The sequence below is a fragment of the Melanerpes formicivorus genome, unplaced genomic scaffold (assembly GCF_026170545.1).
Source record: "Melanerpes formicivorus ecotype bairdi unplaced genomic scaffold, bMelFor1.0.p_v2 SCAF_81, whole genome shotgun sequence".
Taxonomy (NCBI): domain Eukaryota; kingdom Metazoa; phylum Chordata; class Aves; order Piciformes; family Picidae; genus Melanerpes; species Melanerpes formicivorus.
This window is the reverse complement of record NW_027142433.1, coordinates 2,653,932-2,667,145: the sequence shown is the minus strand read 5'-3', so window position 1 is coordinate 2,667,145 and position 13,214 is coordinate 2,653,932. Positions and strand designations below refer to the sequence as shown.

Below are 13,214 nucleotides of genomic sequence, written 5' to 3'. Positions count from 1 at the left end.
CACTCAGATACCCAGCAAGAGAGTGAGAGTGTGGCTCCTTCAGCAGCTGCCAACCAATAGGGGTTGACCTGCTGGAAAGCAGCTGCCTGGGGAAAGGCCTGGGAGTGCTGGTGGACAATAAGTTAGCCATGGGCCAGCAATGTGCCCTCGTGGCCAAGAAGGCCAATTGTGGCCAGAGGGTTGAGGGGAGGTTCTACTTCCACTCTACTGCCTTCTGGAGCATTGTGGCCTGCTCTGGGCTCCCCAGTTCATGAGGGACAGGGAACTACTGGACAGAGTCCAACCTGGGGCTGTTGAGCCTACAGAAAAGAAGCCTGAGAGGGAATCCTTCTGATGTCTGAAGAGTGGGTGTCAAGAAGAAGGGGGCAGACTCTTCTCAGTGGTGCCTAGTGACAGAATAAGGGGCAATGGGTGCAAATGGGAGCCCAGGAGGTTCCACCTGTAAAGGAGGTGCTGGGGCCCTGGAGCAGGCTGTCCAGAGAGGCTGTGCAGTCTCTGGAGAGCTTCTAAACCCAGATGGCCCTTGTGATCCTGGGCAAGCTGCTGTGGGTGCCCCTGTTCTAGCCAGGGGGGTTGGACTGGATGATCTCCAGAGGTCCCTTCCAGCCCCTACCATTCTATGATTTTATTGCTCTGAGTGCCAGGGGTATGTTCTTTGTGCTCCATCTCTAATGGGTCAGAGGAAGCAGTATGTGCATCAGAGTGTGATGGGCATAGGAAGGGACCTCTGGGAATCATCCAGTCCAACCCCTCTGCTAAAGCAGGAGACCCACAGCAGCTTGCCCAGGGTCACAATGGCCAGGTGGGCTTGGAAGCTCTCCAGAGAACACAATCTCTCTGGGCAGCCCTGCTCCAGGGCTCCAGCACCCTCACACCAAAGAACCTTCTCCTCCTGCTCAGACGGAATCATCTGGGTTCCAATTTGTGCCCCTTGGCCCTTGCTCTGTCACGGACGGGTTGGACTGGATGATCTTCAAAGGTCTACGGCTACGAGGCCGGGCTCCCGAGGGAGAGGACGGGGACCGCCGCGGTGCCACCCGGGGGCAGCAGAGCTCTAGGGCCGGGCTCAAGCGGCACAAGTCAACGCCGTCGTGCTGGGAAGCGGCCGGGAGCATCCCCCCGACGCTGAGAGAGCCATTCCCGTCCCTGCGGGAACACTCCTAGTTCAGATGGAGCCATTCCTGTTTCAGATGCGGCCACTCCCGTCCCTGAGAGAGGCGACCACGTCCATGAAGACCTTCCCATCCCGAAGTGAACCATCCTCGATTCTGATGGAGCTAAAGGAATCAGCCCCGCCCCTGAGGCGGGCGGCTACGTCCATGAAGGAGCCATCCCCATCCTGAAGGAGCCATCCCCGTTCCAGAGGCAATCATCCCATCCCAGAGGGAGCTATCCCCGTCCCACGGGAAGCTATCGCCGTGTCAGTGGACTGCCGGTGCTCCCGGCTCCCCAGACGCCTCCTTGGGGCCAGGGCAGCGCTCCCGGGCTGGCGGCTGAGGGCGGTGCGGTAGGGGCCAGAGCTGCTCCGCCCGTCCCCTCCCCTCGGGACGGGAGGCTCCGTCCCCCCGCACGCCCTCCGCCTTATAACGGCTCCCGCCCGCTCCTCTCCGTGCCTCCTGGTCCCCTGCGCGCTGCCCGCTGTCATGGAGCGGCCCCTCGGCTCCCCGCTGCCGCCGCCTCGGTAACCCTTTGCCATGAGCCCCTGGCAGCAGTGCCAGGGCGACCCCAACCGCACCGAGCCCAGCGCCATGGGGCAGCGAGGCAACGGGACGGGGCGGGCGGCGGCGGCGGCGGCCGAGAGCTGCAGCGCCGTGTCGGTGGCGTTCCCCCTGACCATGATGATCACTGGCATCGTGGGCAATGCCCTGGCCATGCTGCTGGTCTCCCGGAGCTACCGGGCTAAGGAGAGCCGGAGGAAAAGGTCCTTCCTGCTGTGCATCGGCTCCCTAGCGCTCACCGACCTGCTGGGGCAGCTGCTCACCAGCCCCATCGTCATCTCCGTCTACTTGGCCAACCGCTCCTGGGACGCCGTCGACCCTTCGGGTCACCTCTGCTCCTTCTTTGGCTTCAGCATGACGGTGTTCGGGCTCTGCCCGCTGTTCATCGCCAGCGCCATGGCCGTGGAGAGGACGCTGGCCATCCGGGCGCCCCACTGGTACGCCAGCCACATGAAGACACGGGTGACCAGGGCGGTGCTGCTGGGCATCTGGCTGACCGTGCTGGCCTTCGCCCTGCTGCCCATCGCCGGCCTGGGCCACTACACCCTGCAGTGGCCCGGGACGTGGTGCTTCATCGGCACCGGGGGCAGCCAGCTGGCCGGCAGCCTCTTCTTCGCCTGCACCTTCGCCGTCCTGGGGCTCCTGTCCCTGGTGGTGACGGTGGCTTGCAACCTGGCCACCATCGAGGCTCTGGTGTCCCGGTGTCGGACCAAGGCGACCGCGCCGCGCTCCAGCAAGCAGTGGGGAAGGATCGCCATGGAGACGCTGATCCAGCTCCTGGGGATCATGTGTGTCCTCTCAGCCTGCTGGTCACCGCTGCTGGTAGGTCGCCTTGCCACCCATCCTGGGGTCACCCCAGACCTCCTCCCTCCCTCCCTCCCTCCCTCCCTCCTTCCTTTAGGGCAGGAGGTTTCCACCGGGAACCTCAGTTCAGGTTCGTCACCAACTGCACGGGCAAGCATGGCCCCTGAGAAGAGAGAGCAGGGACAGGCACAGAGTTTGGGGGATATCAGGTATGGAAGGCTGGCAGGAGGGAAGCTGGGAGAGAGAGGTCCATCAGGATAGCCCAAGTGCAGCACGTTTGGAATACAAGGCAAAGGAACTGGTGTCAGAGGGAGGGACCTTGAGCAAAGCCGAGGGGAGGAGAGTGCAAGGAGACCGTGGGTCTGGGGGCAGCACACTGATGTGGGCAGCGCTTGTGGCACAGAGCCACAGGCACTGAGCAGATGCAGCAGGGGACAGCTGGTGCTGGCTGCAGGCTGCAGAGGCAGGCAGGGCAGGTTATGCTCCTGCTCAACATGTTCTACCCACTCCATAGCACCGTAGAGGTCTGAAGGTGGTGGGACAGGGGGAGCCAGATCCTTCTTGCTCCTCAGTGAGGGGGAACATGTGAGGTTACAGTGCTGGAGCCCTGTGCCCATGGCAAACAGCCATTGACCAGCTTTTCTTTGTTCCCACTTCATGACAAAACTTCCTTTGGTGCTTCATGGCTTGGTGAGGGCCTCCTGGTCTTCCCCCTGGCTGATGTGCAGCAGCACTCTGAGCTTTTCATCCCTGGTTTCTAAAGGACCTTAGCATTTCTTTCCACTTCTCTGTTATTCCTCACTTAACACCATTGCTTTCTCCTCAAACTGAGTGCCTCGTGAAGATTCCAGCACCTGAAGGGGCTACAGGAGAGCTGGGGAGGGGCTTTATACCAGAGCTTGTAGTACTAGGACAAGGGGCAATGGCTTTGAGCCAGGAGAGGGGAGATGGAGACTGGAGATTAGGAAGAAATTCGTTCCAGTGAGGGTGGTGAGGCACTGGAGCAGGTTGCCCAGGGAGGTGGTGGATGCTCCCTCCCTGGAGGGGTCTGAGGCCAGGTTGGATGAGGGCTTGAGCAATCTGGGCTGCTGGGAGGTGTCCCTGCCTGTGGCAGGGGGCTGGAACTCGATGATCTTCAAGGTCCCTCCCAACCCAAACCATCCCATAAATCTATGGATTAGGACTAGAGGAGGCTGAATCCATGTCTCTGACAGAGATTCATAGAATTGTTGGGGTTGGAAGGGAGCTCAAGGCTCAGCCAGTTCCAACCCCCTGCCATGGCCAGGGACACCTCACACCACAGCAGCTTGCTCACAGCCACATCCAGCCTGGCTGCAAACACCTCCAGGCAGGAGGCTTCCACCACCTCCCTGGGCAACCTGTGCCAGGCTCTCACCACCCTCCTGGGGAACAACTTCTTCCTCACAGCCAATCTCAATCTCTCCATTTCTAGTTTTGCTCCATCCCCCCCAGTCCTATCACTCCCTGACACCCTCACAAGTCCCTCCCCAGCTTTCTTGGAGCCCCCTGCAGATCCTGCAAGGCCACAATGAGGTCTCCTGGGAGCCTTCTCCTCTCCAGCCTGCACAGCCCCAACTCCCTCAGTCTGTGCTCACAGCAGAGCAGCTCCAGCCCTCTGCTCCTCCTCCTGGCCCTTCTCTGGACACCTTCCAGCCCGTCCAGATCCTTCCTGGCACAGAGGCTCCAGCACTGGCCCCAGAGCTCCAGCTGTGGTCTCAGCAGAGTGGAGCAGAGGGGCAGAATCCCCTCCCTGGCCCTGCTGGCTATGCTGTGGGACATGTGGGACAGGAGGCCAAATACCCCATCTGAAAGGGGACAACTTCTGCTGCTGTCAGTGGATCCACGAGCAGGGAAGGGCTGGAGCTAGCTGTGGTAATTCTGAAGTTATGAGAAAGGCATTTCATGGCCAGAGAAGGATTCTTCCTCCTTGTGCACAGAGAACCTGGGGCTGAGAGAAGAGGAAGGGCTGGCAGCACTAACAGCCAGTGGGGAGGAGGTGAAAAATGGAAAGCAGCTCAAATGAATGAACTTAGCCTTGTAAATTAGTTATAAATTCCACACATCTCCAAGCTAGCCCTGCCCCAAGGGCAGCCAGAGGCTGGCAGCTCACCTCCTACTGATCATTAACAGCTGGTGACGAAGGCAAGCCATGAAACCACCACTGCAAAGCCAGTGAGGAGTGGAGAGCACAGCAGCAGGCTCTGCCCCTCTCACCTGAGGGTTCAAGCAGCTTTCTGATGTCCACAGAAAAGCCCTGAGATGAGGAATTGTCCTCTTCTTTTCCCTTCAGAACCTGAGTGATCAGGAACATTGCAGAGGGTAGGGTAGGATAGGATAGGATAGGATAGGATAGGATAGGATAGGATAGGATAGGATAGGATAGGATAGGATAGGATAGGATGGGATAGGATAGGATAGGATAGGATAGGATAGGATAGGATAGGATAGGATAGGATAGGATAGGGGAATGGAATGGAATGGAATGGAATGGAATGGAATGGAATGGAATGGAATGGAATAGAATGGAATGGAATAGAATAGAATAGAATAGACCAGACCAGACCAGACCAGGTTGGAAAAGATCTTTGAGATCACAGAGTCCAACCTCTCACCCAACACCATCTGATCAACTCAACCATGGCACCAAGTGCCTCAGCCAGGCTCTTCCTAAACACCTCCAGGGATGGGGACTCCACCACCTCCCTGGGCAGCACATCCCAAGGGCCAATCTCTCTTGCCGGGAAGAATTTCTTCCTCACCTCCAGCCTGAACCTCCCCTGGCACAGCTTGAGACTGTGTCCTCTTGTTCTGGTGCTGGCTGCCTGGGAGAAGAGGCCAACCCCCACCTGGCTCCAACCTCCCTTCAGGCAGTTGGAGAGAGCAAGAAGGTCTCCCCTGAGCCTCCTCTTCTGCAGGCTAAGCAACCCCAGCTCCCTCAGCCTCTCCTCCCAGGGCTGTGCTCCAGACCCCTCCCCAGCTTTCTTGCCCTTCTCTGGACACCTTCCAGCAGCTCAACCTCCTTCCTAACCTGAGGAGCCCAGAGCTGGACACAGGACTCAAGGTGTGGCCTGAGCAGTGCTGAGCACAGGGCAGAATGACTTCCCTGCTCCTGCTGGCCACACTCTTCCTGCTGCAGGCCAGGATGCCCTTGGCCTTCTTGGCCAGCTGGGCACACTGCTGGCTCATGTTCAGCTGCTGTCACCCACTACTCCCAGGTCCCTTTCTGCCTGGCTGCTCTCAGCCACTCTGACCCCAGCCTGTAGCTGCAGGCTAGCAGCAGAGTGGCTGAAAAGCTGTCTGGTGGAAAAGGAGCAGCTGGTGAGGAGCAGCTGAGGGAGCTGGGGTTGCTCAGCCTGGAGAAACGGAGGCTGAGCAGAGACCTTCTGGCTCTCTACAACTGCCTGCAGGGAGGTTGGAGTGAGGAGGGGTCAGTTCCCTTCTCCCAGGGAACAAGCAACAGGAGAAGAGAAAGAAATTTGCCCCATGGGAGGTTTATGCTGGACATGAGGACAATTTCCTTCCTGCAGGAGTGGTCAGGCACTGGGGCAGGCTGCCCAGGGAGGTGCTGGAGTCCCCATCCCTGGAAGGGTTTCGAAGCCATGGAGATGTGGTGCTGAGGGATGTGGTTTGGTGGTGACCTGGCAGTGCTGGGTTCATGGTTGGACTTCCATCCTGAAGGGCTCTTCTAACCCAACCACTCTGTGGTTCCCCTGGGTGGTTTAACAGTCAGAGGGCACAGCTCTGCAGAGTGGGTCTGTAGGAAGTGTTAATGGGAAGAGCTAATGGAGCAGAACCTGTGCTAAACACCTCTGACAGCTCCAGAAGGCTCTTGGCCAGCTGCTAAGGGAAGGAGAGCTCCTCAGAGCCTTGCCTGTGGAAGGTGACCTGACTGCCTGGCAAGGCGCCTGCTGCTCCCAGTGCCAGGCAGGGCCAGCTGAAGGGCTACTGGCTGGCAGTGGCTTCCTGTGTGTTTCATGGTTGTGTGGAGGACTCCTGCCCCTCAGGGTGCCGTGGACAGGAGCCAGAGTGAACTTGGGAAGAGGTCACCTCCCTGTGGGGCAGCAGCAGCAATGGGAAGCATGGAACTTCCCCTGTGGAGTTCTGCAAAGCTGCTTTGTCTGCTCAGCTTTTCCTGCAGTCTCTGTGCTCTGGGACCCACCTCACCCCTGCCGCCTTTTGGGGAGTGGTCGAGAGCTGGAGGCTCTCAGCCTCCTCTTCTCCAGGCTGAAAAACCCCAGGCCCCTCAGCTCCTCCTCACCATTCCCTCTTCTCCAGACCTTTCTCTGGACCTGCTCCAGCACCTCACTGTCCTTCTGGGAGTGAGGGTCCCACAAACTGAACCCAGGATTTGAGGTGTGGCCTCCCCAGTGCCCAGCCCAGGGGCACAATCCCTGCCCTGCCACACTGCTGCTGATCCAGGCCAGGATGCTGGTGGCCTCTTTGGCCACCTGAGCACACTGTTGGCTGCTGTGATCCTGGGCAAGCTGCTGTGGCTGTCCCTGATTTAGCAGCAGGGTTGGACTGGATGGTCTCCAGGGGTCCCTTCCACCCCCACCCTGCTGGGATGCTGGGAATGGCAAACGTGGTGTGGTTTCCATGGGCTCTGAGTGGGCACAGTCCATTTACTGACTCTCTGATGCTGCCCTTTGGGTCATGGCAACCCTGCAGTCCCCATCAGGATGCTTGAAGGTTGGAACTGATGATCTGAGAGGTCTTCTAAGGGCTGGAGAGCTGGAGAACCTCTCCTATGAGGACAGGCTGAGGGAGTTGGGATTCTTCAGTCTGGAGAGGAGAAGGCTCCCAGGAGACCTCATTGTGGCCTTGCAGGATCTGCAGGGGGCTCCAAGAAAGCTGGGGAGGGACTTTTGAGGGTGTCAGGGAGGGATAGGACTGGGGGGGATGGAGCAGAACTGGAAATGGGGAGATTGAGATTGGATGTGAGGGGGAAGTTGTTCCCCAGGAGGGTGGTGAGAGCCTGGCACAGGCTGCCCAGGGAGGTGGTGGAAGCCTCCTGCCTGGAGGTGTTTGCAGCCAGGCTGGATGTGGCTGTGAGCAACCTGCTGTGGTGTGAGGTGTCCCTGGCCATGGCAGGGGGGTTGGAACTGGCTGAGCCTTGAGCTCCCTTCCAACCCTGACAGTTCTCTGATTCTCCAAGTGAATGGTGAGGAGGTGTGGTGCTGGCTCTGCTGGGCACAGCAGGCAGTCTGTTGGTGACAGTGCCCCAGCTGTGCCAGTGTCCAAACCAGCTGGAGGAAGTGGGAGGGTTGTGGCTGTGTGGCTCTGGTGTCTGTGCTGTGGTCTGGCTCTGTCTCTCTCCACACATCTAAAAGGTTGTACCACTGGCTCCTTGCTTTCCTGCTGACTTTGCTGAAGGGCTGAGGCTGAGGCTGAGGCTTCAGCTGCTGCTATTTAGAGAAACAAAAACAATTCTCCTCTCCTGTTCCAGACCCATCTCAGCCTCTCCAAGGTCAACAAATGGTTATTGATCTAGCACCCAGAATATCCCTTTGAATGGGAAAATCCTCCCCCAGAGCCTCTGCTCCTGCTCACTGCTGCCCTGGCTGTCCCACTTTCTGGGGACAGCAGCAGTCCAGATGTGACCTCTCTGGCCCACACTACAGCCTCCCGTGGGAAAACCTTGGCTGGGGTCACCCAAGCTGGGTTGCTGATTCCTGCTGCAGGCCAGGATGCCCTTGGCCTTCTTGGCCACCTGGGCACACTGCTGGCTCATGTTCAGCTGCTGTCCACCACTACCCCCAGGTCCCTTTCTGCCTGGCTGCTCTCAGCCACTCTGACCCCAGCCTGTAGCACTGCCTGGGGTTGCTGTGGCCAATGTGCAGCACCTGGCACTTGGCTGTGTTCAATCTCCTGCCCTTGGCCTCTGCCCATCTGTCTAGCCTGGCAAGGTCCCTCTGCAGAGCTCCCCTGCCCTCTAACAGATCAACTCCTGCCCCCAGCTTGCTGTCATCTGCACATTCCCTGCTGATGGACTCAATGCCCTCCTCCAGACCATCACTTATCCCCAAACACTGCAGCCAAGGTCAAGCAGAAGCAGAGTAGTCTCCCTTCAGAGCATGAAGCAGGCAGAGAAGAGAGCAGAAGAGGGCAGGCTGTTGTGGTACAGCCACTCCTGCAGCAGGTCTCTCTCCAATGGAATCATTCAGAATGCCCTTTGGTTTCCCTTCTCACACCCAGGAGAGATTGATTTACATTTCTCTACTTTGCTGCTCAAAATCTGGAACCAAATTTGAAAGGCAGAGCCTAAACCACCCCACCCCCCCCCCCGCCCCAGCTGTGGCACTTTGGGTGTCTGGGGAACCAGGCTCTTAAATCCATCACCTTTCACTGGGGGGGGAAAGCTCAGCTGGGGGCTGGGGAGAAGGAAATGTAGGTCAGATGGCCACCAAATGCAGTCTGTGGCTTTCAGCAGAAGGAAATGTGGAGGCTTTTGGTTGTCTTGGAGAGATTTTTCTTGACTCCCTGCCCAAAACTCCTCTGCTAAGCTTTTTTTTTCCCCCTCCCTTTCCATTTGGCTCAGCTCCTAACCTTAAACTCCAATTGCTACCCTCAGAGCTCACTGAACAAAGCAGCTTTTGAACCAGTGAGGGCATTTTTAGGACTGGAAATACTTTTTTTTTGCTGCTCAAAACATCCTTCTGAGGAGCTCAGCTCTCCCCTGTGGTTGTGGTAATGTGAGCATGAGGAAATGAGCCTCTGCAAGCCAGTCCTGCAAGGTCAGCTCAGGACCTTTCCAGCCAAGGTCCTCCTTCAGTAATTCACAGAATCCCCCAAGGGACCTTCAAGATCATCCACTTCCAACTCCCCTGACATGGGCTGGGACTCTCCCAGCTACCCCAGGTTGTCCAAGACCTCATCCAACCTGGCCTTGAACACCTCCAGGGTGAGGGCATCCACAACCTCCCTGGACAACCTGCTCCAGTGTCTCACCAGTGTGTCCTGAAGGTCTAGGATCCAGCACGCAGCTTCCTGTGGTGGATCAAGCTGGGGAGGGGTCTGGAGCACAGCCCTGGGAGGAGAGGCTGAGGGAGCTGGGGTTGCTTAGCCTGGAGAAGAGGAGGCTCAGGGGAGACCTTCTTGCTCTCTCCAACTCCCTGCAGGGAGGTTGGAGCCAGGTGGGGGTTGGTCTCTTCTCCCAGGCAGGCAAGCAGCACCAGAACAAGAGGACACAGTCTCAAGCTGTGCCAGGGGAGGTTTAGGCTGGAGGTGAGGAAGAAATCCTTCCCAGCAAGAGAGATTGGCCCTTGGGATGTGCTGCCCAGGGAGGTGGTGGAGTCCCCATCTGTGGAGGTGCTCAAAAAGAGCCTGGCTGAGGCCCTTGGTGCCATGGTTGAGTTGCTTAGATGGTGTTGGGCGAGAGGCTGGACTTGATGATCTCAAAGCTCTTTTCCAGCCTGGTTAATTCTGTGTTCTGTGAGCAGGGACACAGCCTCTGCTGCCTCCTCTGAGCATGGGATCTGCCAATTAACCTGCTGACACCTGGAAGGTGTTGTGGTTGTCTCTCCATCCCCACACTGAGCTCCTCTGCTCACACTTGGAATGGGATGAGAGGGGAAAAGGTTTCCTGACAACAAGTTTCTTGAGAGCTGGCTCAGCACTGTACCCCAGCAATGTGCCCTCAGGGCCAAGAGGGCAAATGGTCTCCTGGGGAGCAGCTCTGTGAGGAGGAAAGGCTGAGAGCCCTGGGCTGGTGAGCCTGCAGAAGAGCAGCCCCAGAGGGGAGCTGAGCAATGCTCAGCAAGAGCTAATGGAGCTGTGGGGAGCAAGAGGCTGGGGCCAGACTCTGCTCAGTGGTGCCCAGGGACAGCACAAGGGGCAATGGGCACAGACTGGAACCCAGGAGGTTCCACCTGAAGAGGAGGAGAAACTTGTTTGTTGTGAGGGTGCTGGAGGCCTGGAGCAGGCTGCCCAGAGAGGTTGTGGAGTCTCCTTATGTGGAGAGCTCCCAAAGCCAGCTGGGCATTGTGCTGCTGGGCAAGCTGCTGTGGGTGCCCTGCTTGAGCAGGGGGGTTGGAATGGATGATCTCCAGAGGTCCCTTCCAGCCCCCACCAGGGATGTGCTGCTGTGATTTTGGCTCTGTATGGAGTGATACACAGACACAAACATCCTTTTAACATCTGTCTCCTCCTTTCCTCCTCCCTTCCCTCAGATCATGATGCTGAAGATGATCTTCAGCCGCACCTCCTTCGAGCCCTGCAAGAGGTTCTCCAGCGGGGCCCTGAGCTCCGAACTGCACAGGGAATGCAACTTCTTCCTGACGGCAGTGCGCTTGGCCTCGCTGAACCAGATCCTGGACCCCTGGGTTTACCTGCTGCTCAGGAAGATCCTGCTCCAGAAGTTCTGCCAGGCAGCCAGCGCCGTCTCCAAGTGCTCCAACAGCGAGTGGAAGGGGCGCTCCGTCACCCTGACCGAGGAGATCCGCCGGACGGCCGCCTGAAGGGACAGGGCTCTGCCGGCAGGGGAGCTCCGCCGGCCAAGCAGCCCCTTCAAACCTTACTGTGAATTGGAGGGGGTCCTCGGTAACTTGTCAGCATCTGCAGGAGAAGCTGCTGCATCCCCGTGAGGGGGAAAGGCTGAGAGCCCTGGGGCTGGTGAGCCTGCGGAAGAGCAGCCCCAGAGGGGAGCTGAGCAATGCTCAGCAACAGATAAAGGACCTGTGGGGGGCAAGAGGATGGAGTCAGACTCTGCTCTGTGGTGCCCAGGGACAGGGCAAGGGGCAATGGGCACAAACTGGAAGCCAGGAGGAAAAAGTTTTTTGTTGTGAGGGTGCTGGAGGCCTGGAGCAGGCTGCCCAGAGAGGTTGTGGAGTCTCCTTGTGTGGAGAGCTCCCAAAGCCAGCTGGGCATTGTGCTGCTGGGCAAGCTGCTGTGGGTGCCCTGCTTTAGCAGGGGGGTTGGGCTGGATGATCTCCAGAGGTCACTTCTGCCCCTCATCATGCTGGGATTCTGGGCTTTGGTGACTTAACAGTGACAAACAATCCTTTCTCCCACCTGCCAACCATTCTCCAGGGCAGCAGATGGAATTGCTGTTGTTGCCAGAGAATCCCAGAGGTGTTTCAGCTGGAAAAGACCTCTGAGATCATCAAGTCCAACCAGCAACCTACCTTCTGCTCATGACTGAGCTGCAAAATGTCACATTTTGGGGCCTCAGGTAGAGTTTGGAGATGAAATTTCTGGCTTTGAGGTAGGAAAAAATAGGTTTGCTGTCAGGGGACAGCTGGAACAGATTCAGGAGCTTAAATTAAAGAGGCTCACACTGGCACAGGTTGCCCAGGGGGGGTTGTGGATGTTCCCTCCCTGGAGGTGTTCAAAGCCAGGCTGGATGAGACCTTGGGCAGTCTGGGCTGGTGGGAGGTGTCCCTGCCCATGGCAGGGGGTTGGAACTGGATGATCTCGAAGGTCCCTTCCAACCCAAAACCATTCTGTGATGGATTCTTCAGAGAGTCCTTCTTCCTCCCTGTGTTTTTCCTGGAGGGACAAGGGAAGGAAGGGCCAAAACAGACAAGAACTGAGGAGAGAATTAAGAGGCTTCATTTGGGTTTCAATGTCTTAACCCTGAGAAGGTTTTGTTGAGCCACTGCTGGGACCTCATGCTCTTGTGAGGCCTGGGGGTGGCAGGGGTCTCACCACGTGGGTCTGGCCTGATTAATCCTCCCTCTGCATGGAGCTGAAGCAAAGTCATCTGCTGAGGAGGAGGATGTGGCACTGGGATGAGTAGCACAAGTGAGAAAGCTTTGCCTGTTTTTGATGCAGCAGCCTGTAAAGCACCTCCCCAGAACAAGCCTGCTGTGACTGTGGTGATCAAATGACTCTGTGCAGATGGAGGGAGTGATAAACAGGCTGTGAGAGACCAGAAATGTTCTTCTTCCTGGTTTGACAGCAGCTGTTTCAGTTGGAAATGCTCCTGCCCAGGACTGGAATGAACACCAAATGGTTCTTCAGCAGTGGAGATGCTTCATGACTAATCTGTTCCTACAATGTGGCCAAATGAATACCCCCCAAAAGAGTTTGTTTCCCCTGTCCATGACCCTCTTCAATGACCTTCAGAGGTTCCTCCCAACCCCTACCATTCCATGGTGGAGTCATTCCACCAGGAAGACCAATCTGAGAGAGATGGCAGCTATGGGAAGGTTCAAAATGAGCCAGGAAGGGTGGGCATTAGTCAGGTCCTTCCCACAAGGAAATTTCAGGTTTAACAGGAGAGCTCAGCTCTCAGCCAGCAGCAGCAGGGAGCTCATCCTGCCCTGTGCTCAGCACTGCTTAGGCCACACCTGGAGTCCTGTGTCCAGTTCTGGGCTCCTCAGGTTAGGAAAGAGGTTGAGCTGCTGGAAGGTGTCCAGAGAAGGGCAAGAAAGCTGGGGAGGGGTCTGGAGCACAGCCCTGGGAGGAGAGGCTGAGGGAGCTGGGGTTGCTTAGCCTGGAGAAGAGGAGGCTCAGGGGAGACCTTCTTGCTCTCTCCAACTCCCTGCAGGGAGGTTGTAGCCAGCTGGGAGTTGGTCTCTTCTCCCAGGCAAGCAACACCAGAACAAGAGGACACAGTCTCAAGCTGTGCCAGGGGAGGTTTAGGCTGGAGGTGAGGAGAAAATTCTTCCCAGCAAGAGGGATTGGCCCTTGGGATGTGCTGCCCAGGGAGGTGGTGGAGTCCCCATCCCT

The 13,214-nt window shown here is 57.6% G+C and overlaps 1 protein-coding gene across 1 annotated transcript; it reads left to right on the top strand.

The window, feature by feature from the left end:
- The first annotated feature begins 1,694 nt into the window (after positions 1 to 1,694).
- On the top strand, positions 1,695 to 12,986 carry PTGER3 (prostaglandin E receptor 3). Its single transcript, XM_068164561.1, has 2 exons — positions 1,695 to 2,540; positions 10,712 to 12,986. The coding sequence occupies exons 1-2, from the start codon at positions 1,695 to 1,697 to the stop codon at positions 10,997 to 10,999; spliced, it is 1,134 nt and encodes a 377-aa protein (XP_068020662.1). The 3' UTR covers positions 11,000 to 12,986.
- The last annotated feature ends 228 nt before the right edge of the window (positions 12,987 to 13,214 follow it).

Coding starts and splice junctions, on each gene's coding strand:
- PTGER3 (XM_068164561.1), top strand. CDS start 1,695: ATGAGCCCCTGGCAGCAGTGCCAGGGCGACCCCAACCGCACCGAGCCC. Junction 2,541..10,711: donor CCTGCTGGTCACCGCTGCTG/GTAGGTCGCCTT, acceptor CCCTTCCCTCAG/ATCATGATGCTGAAGATGAT.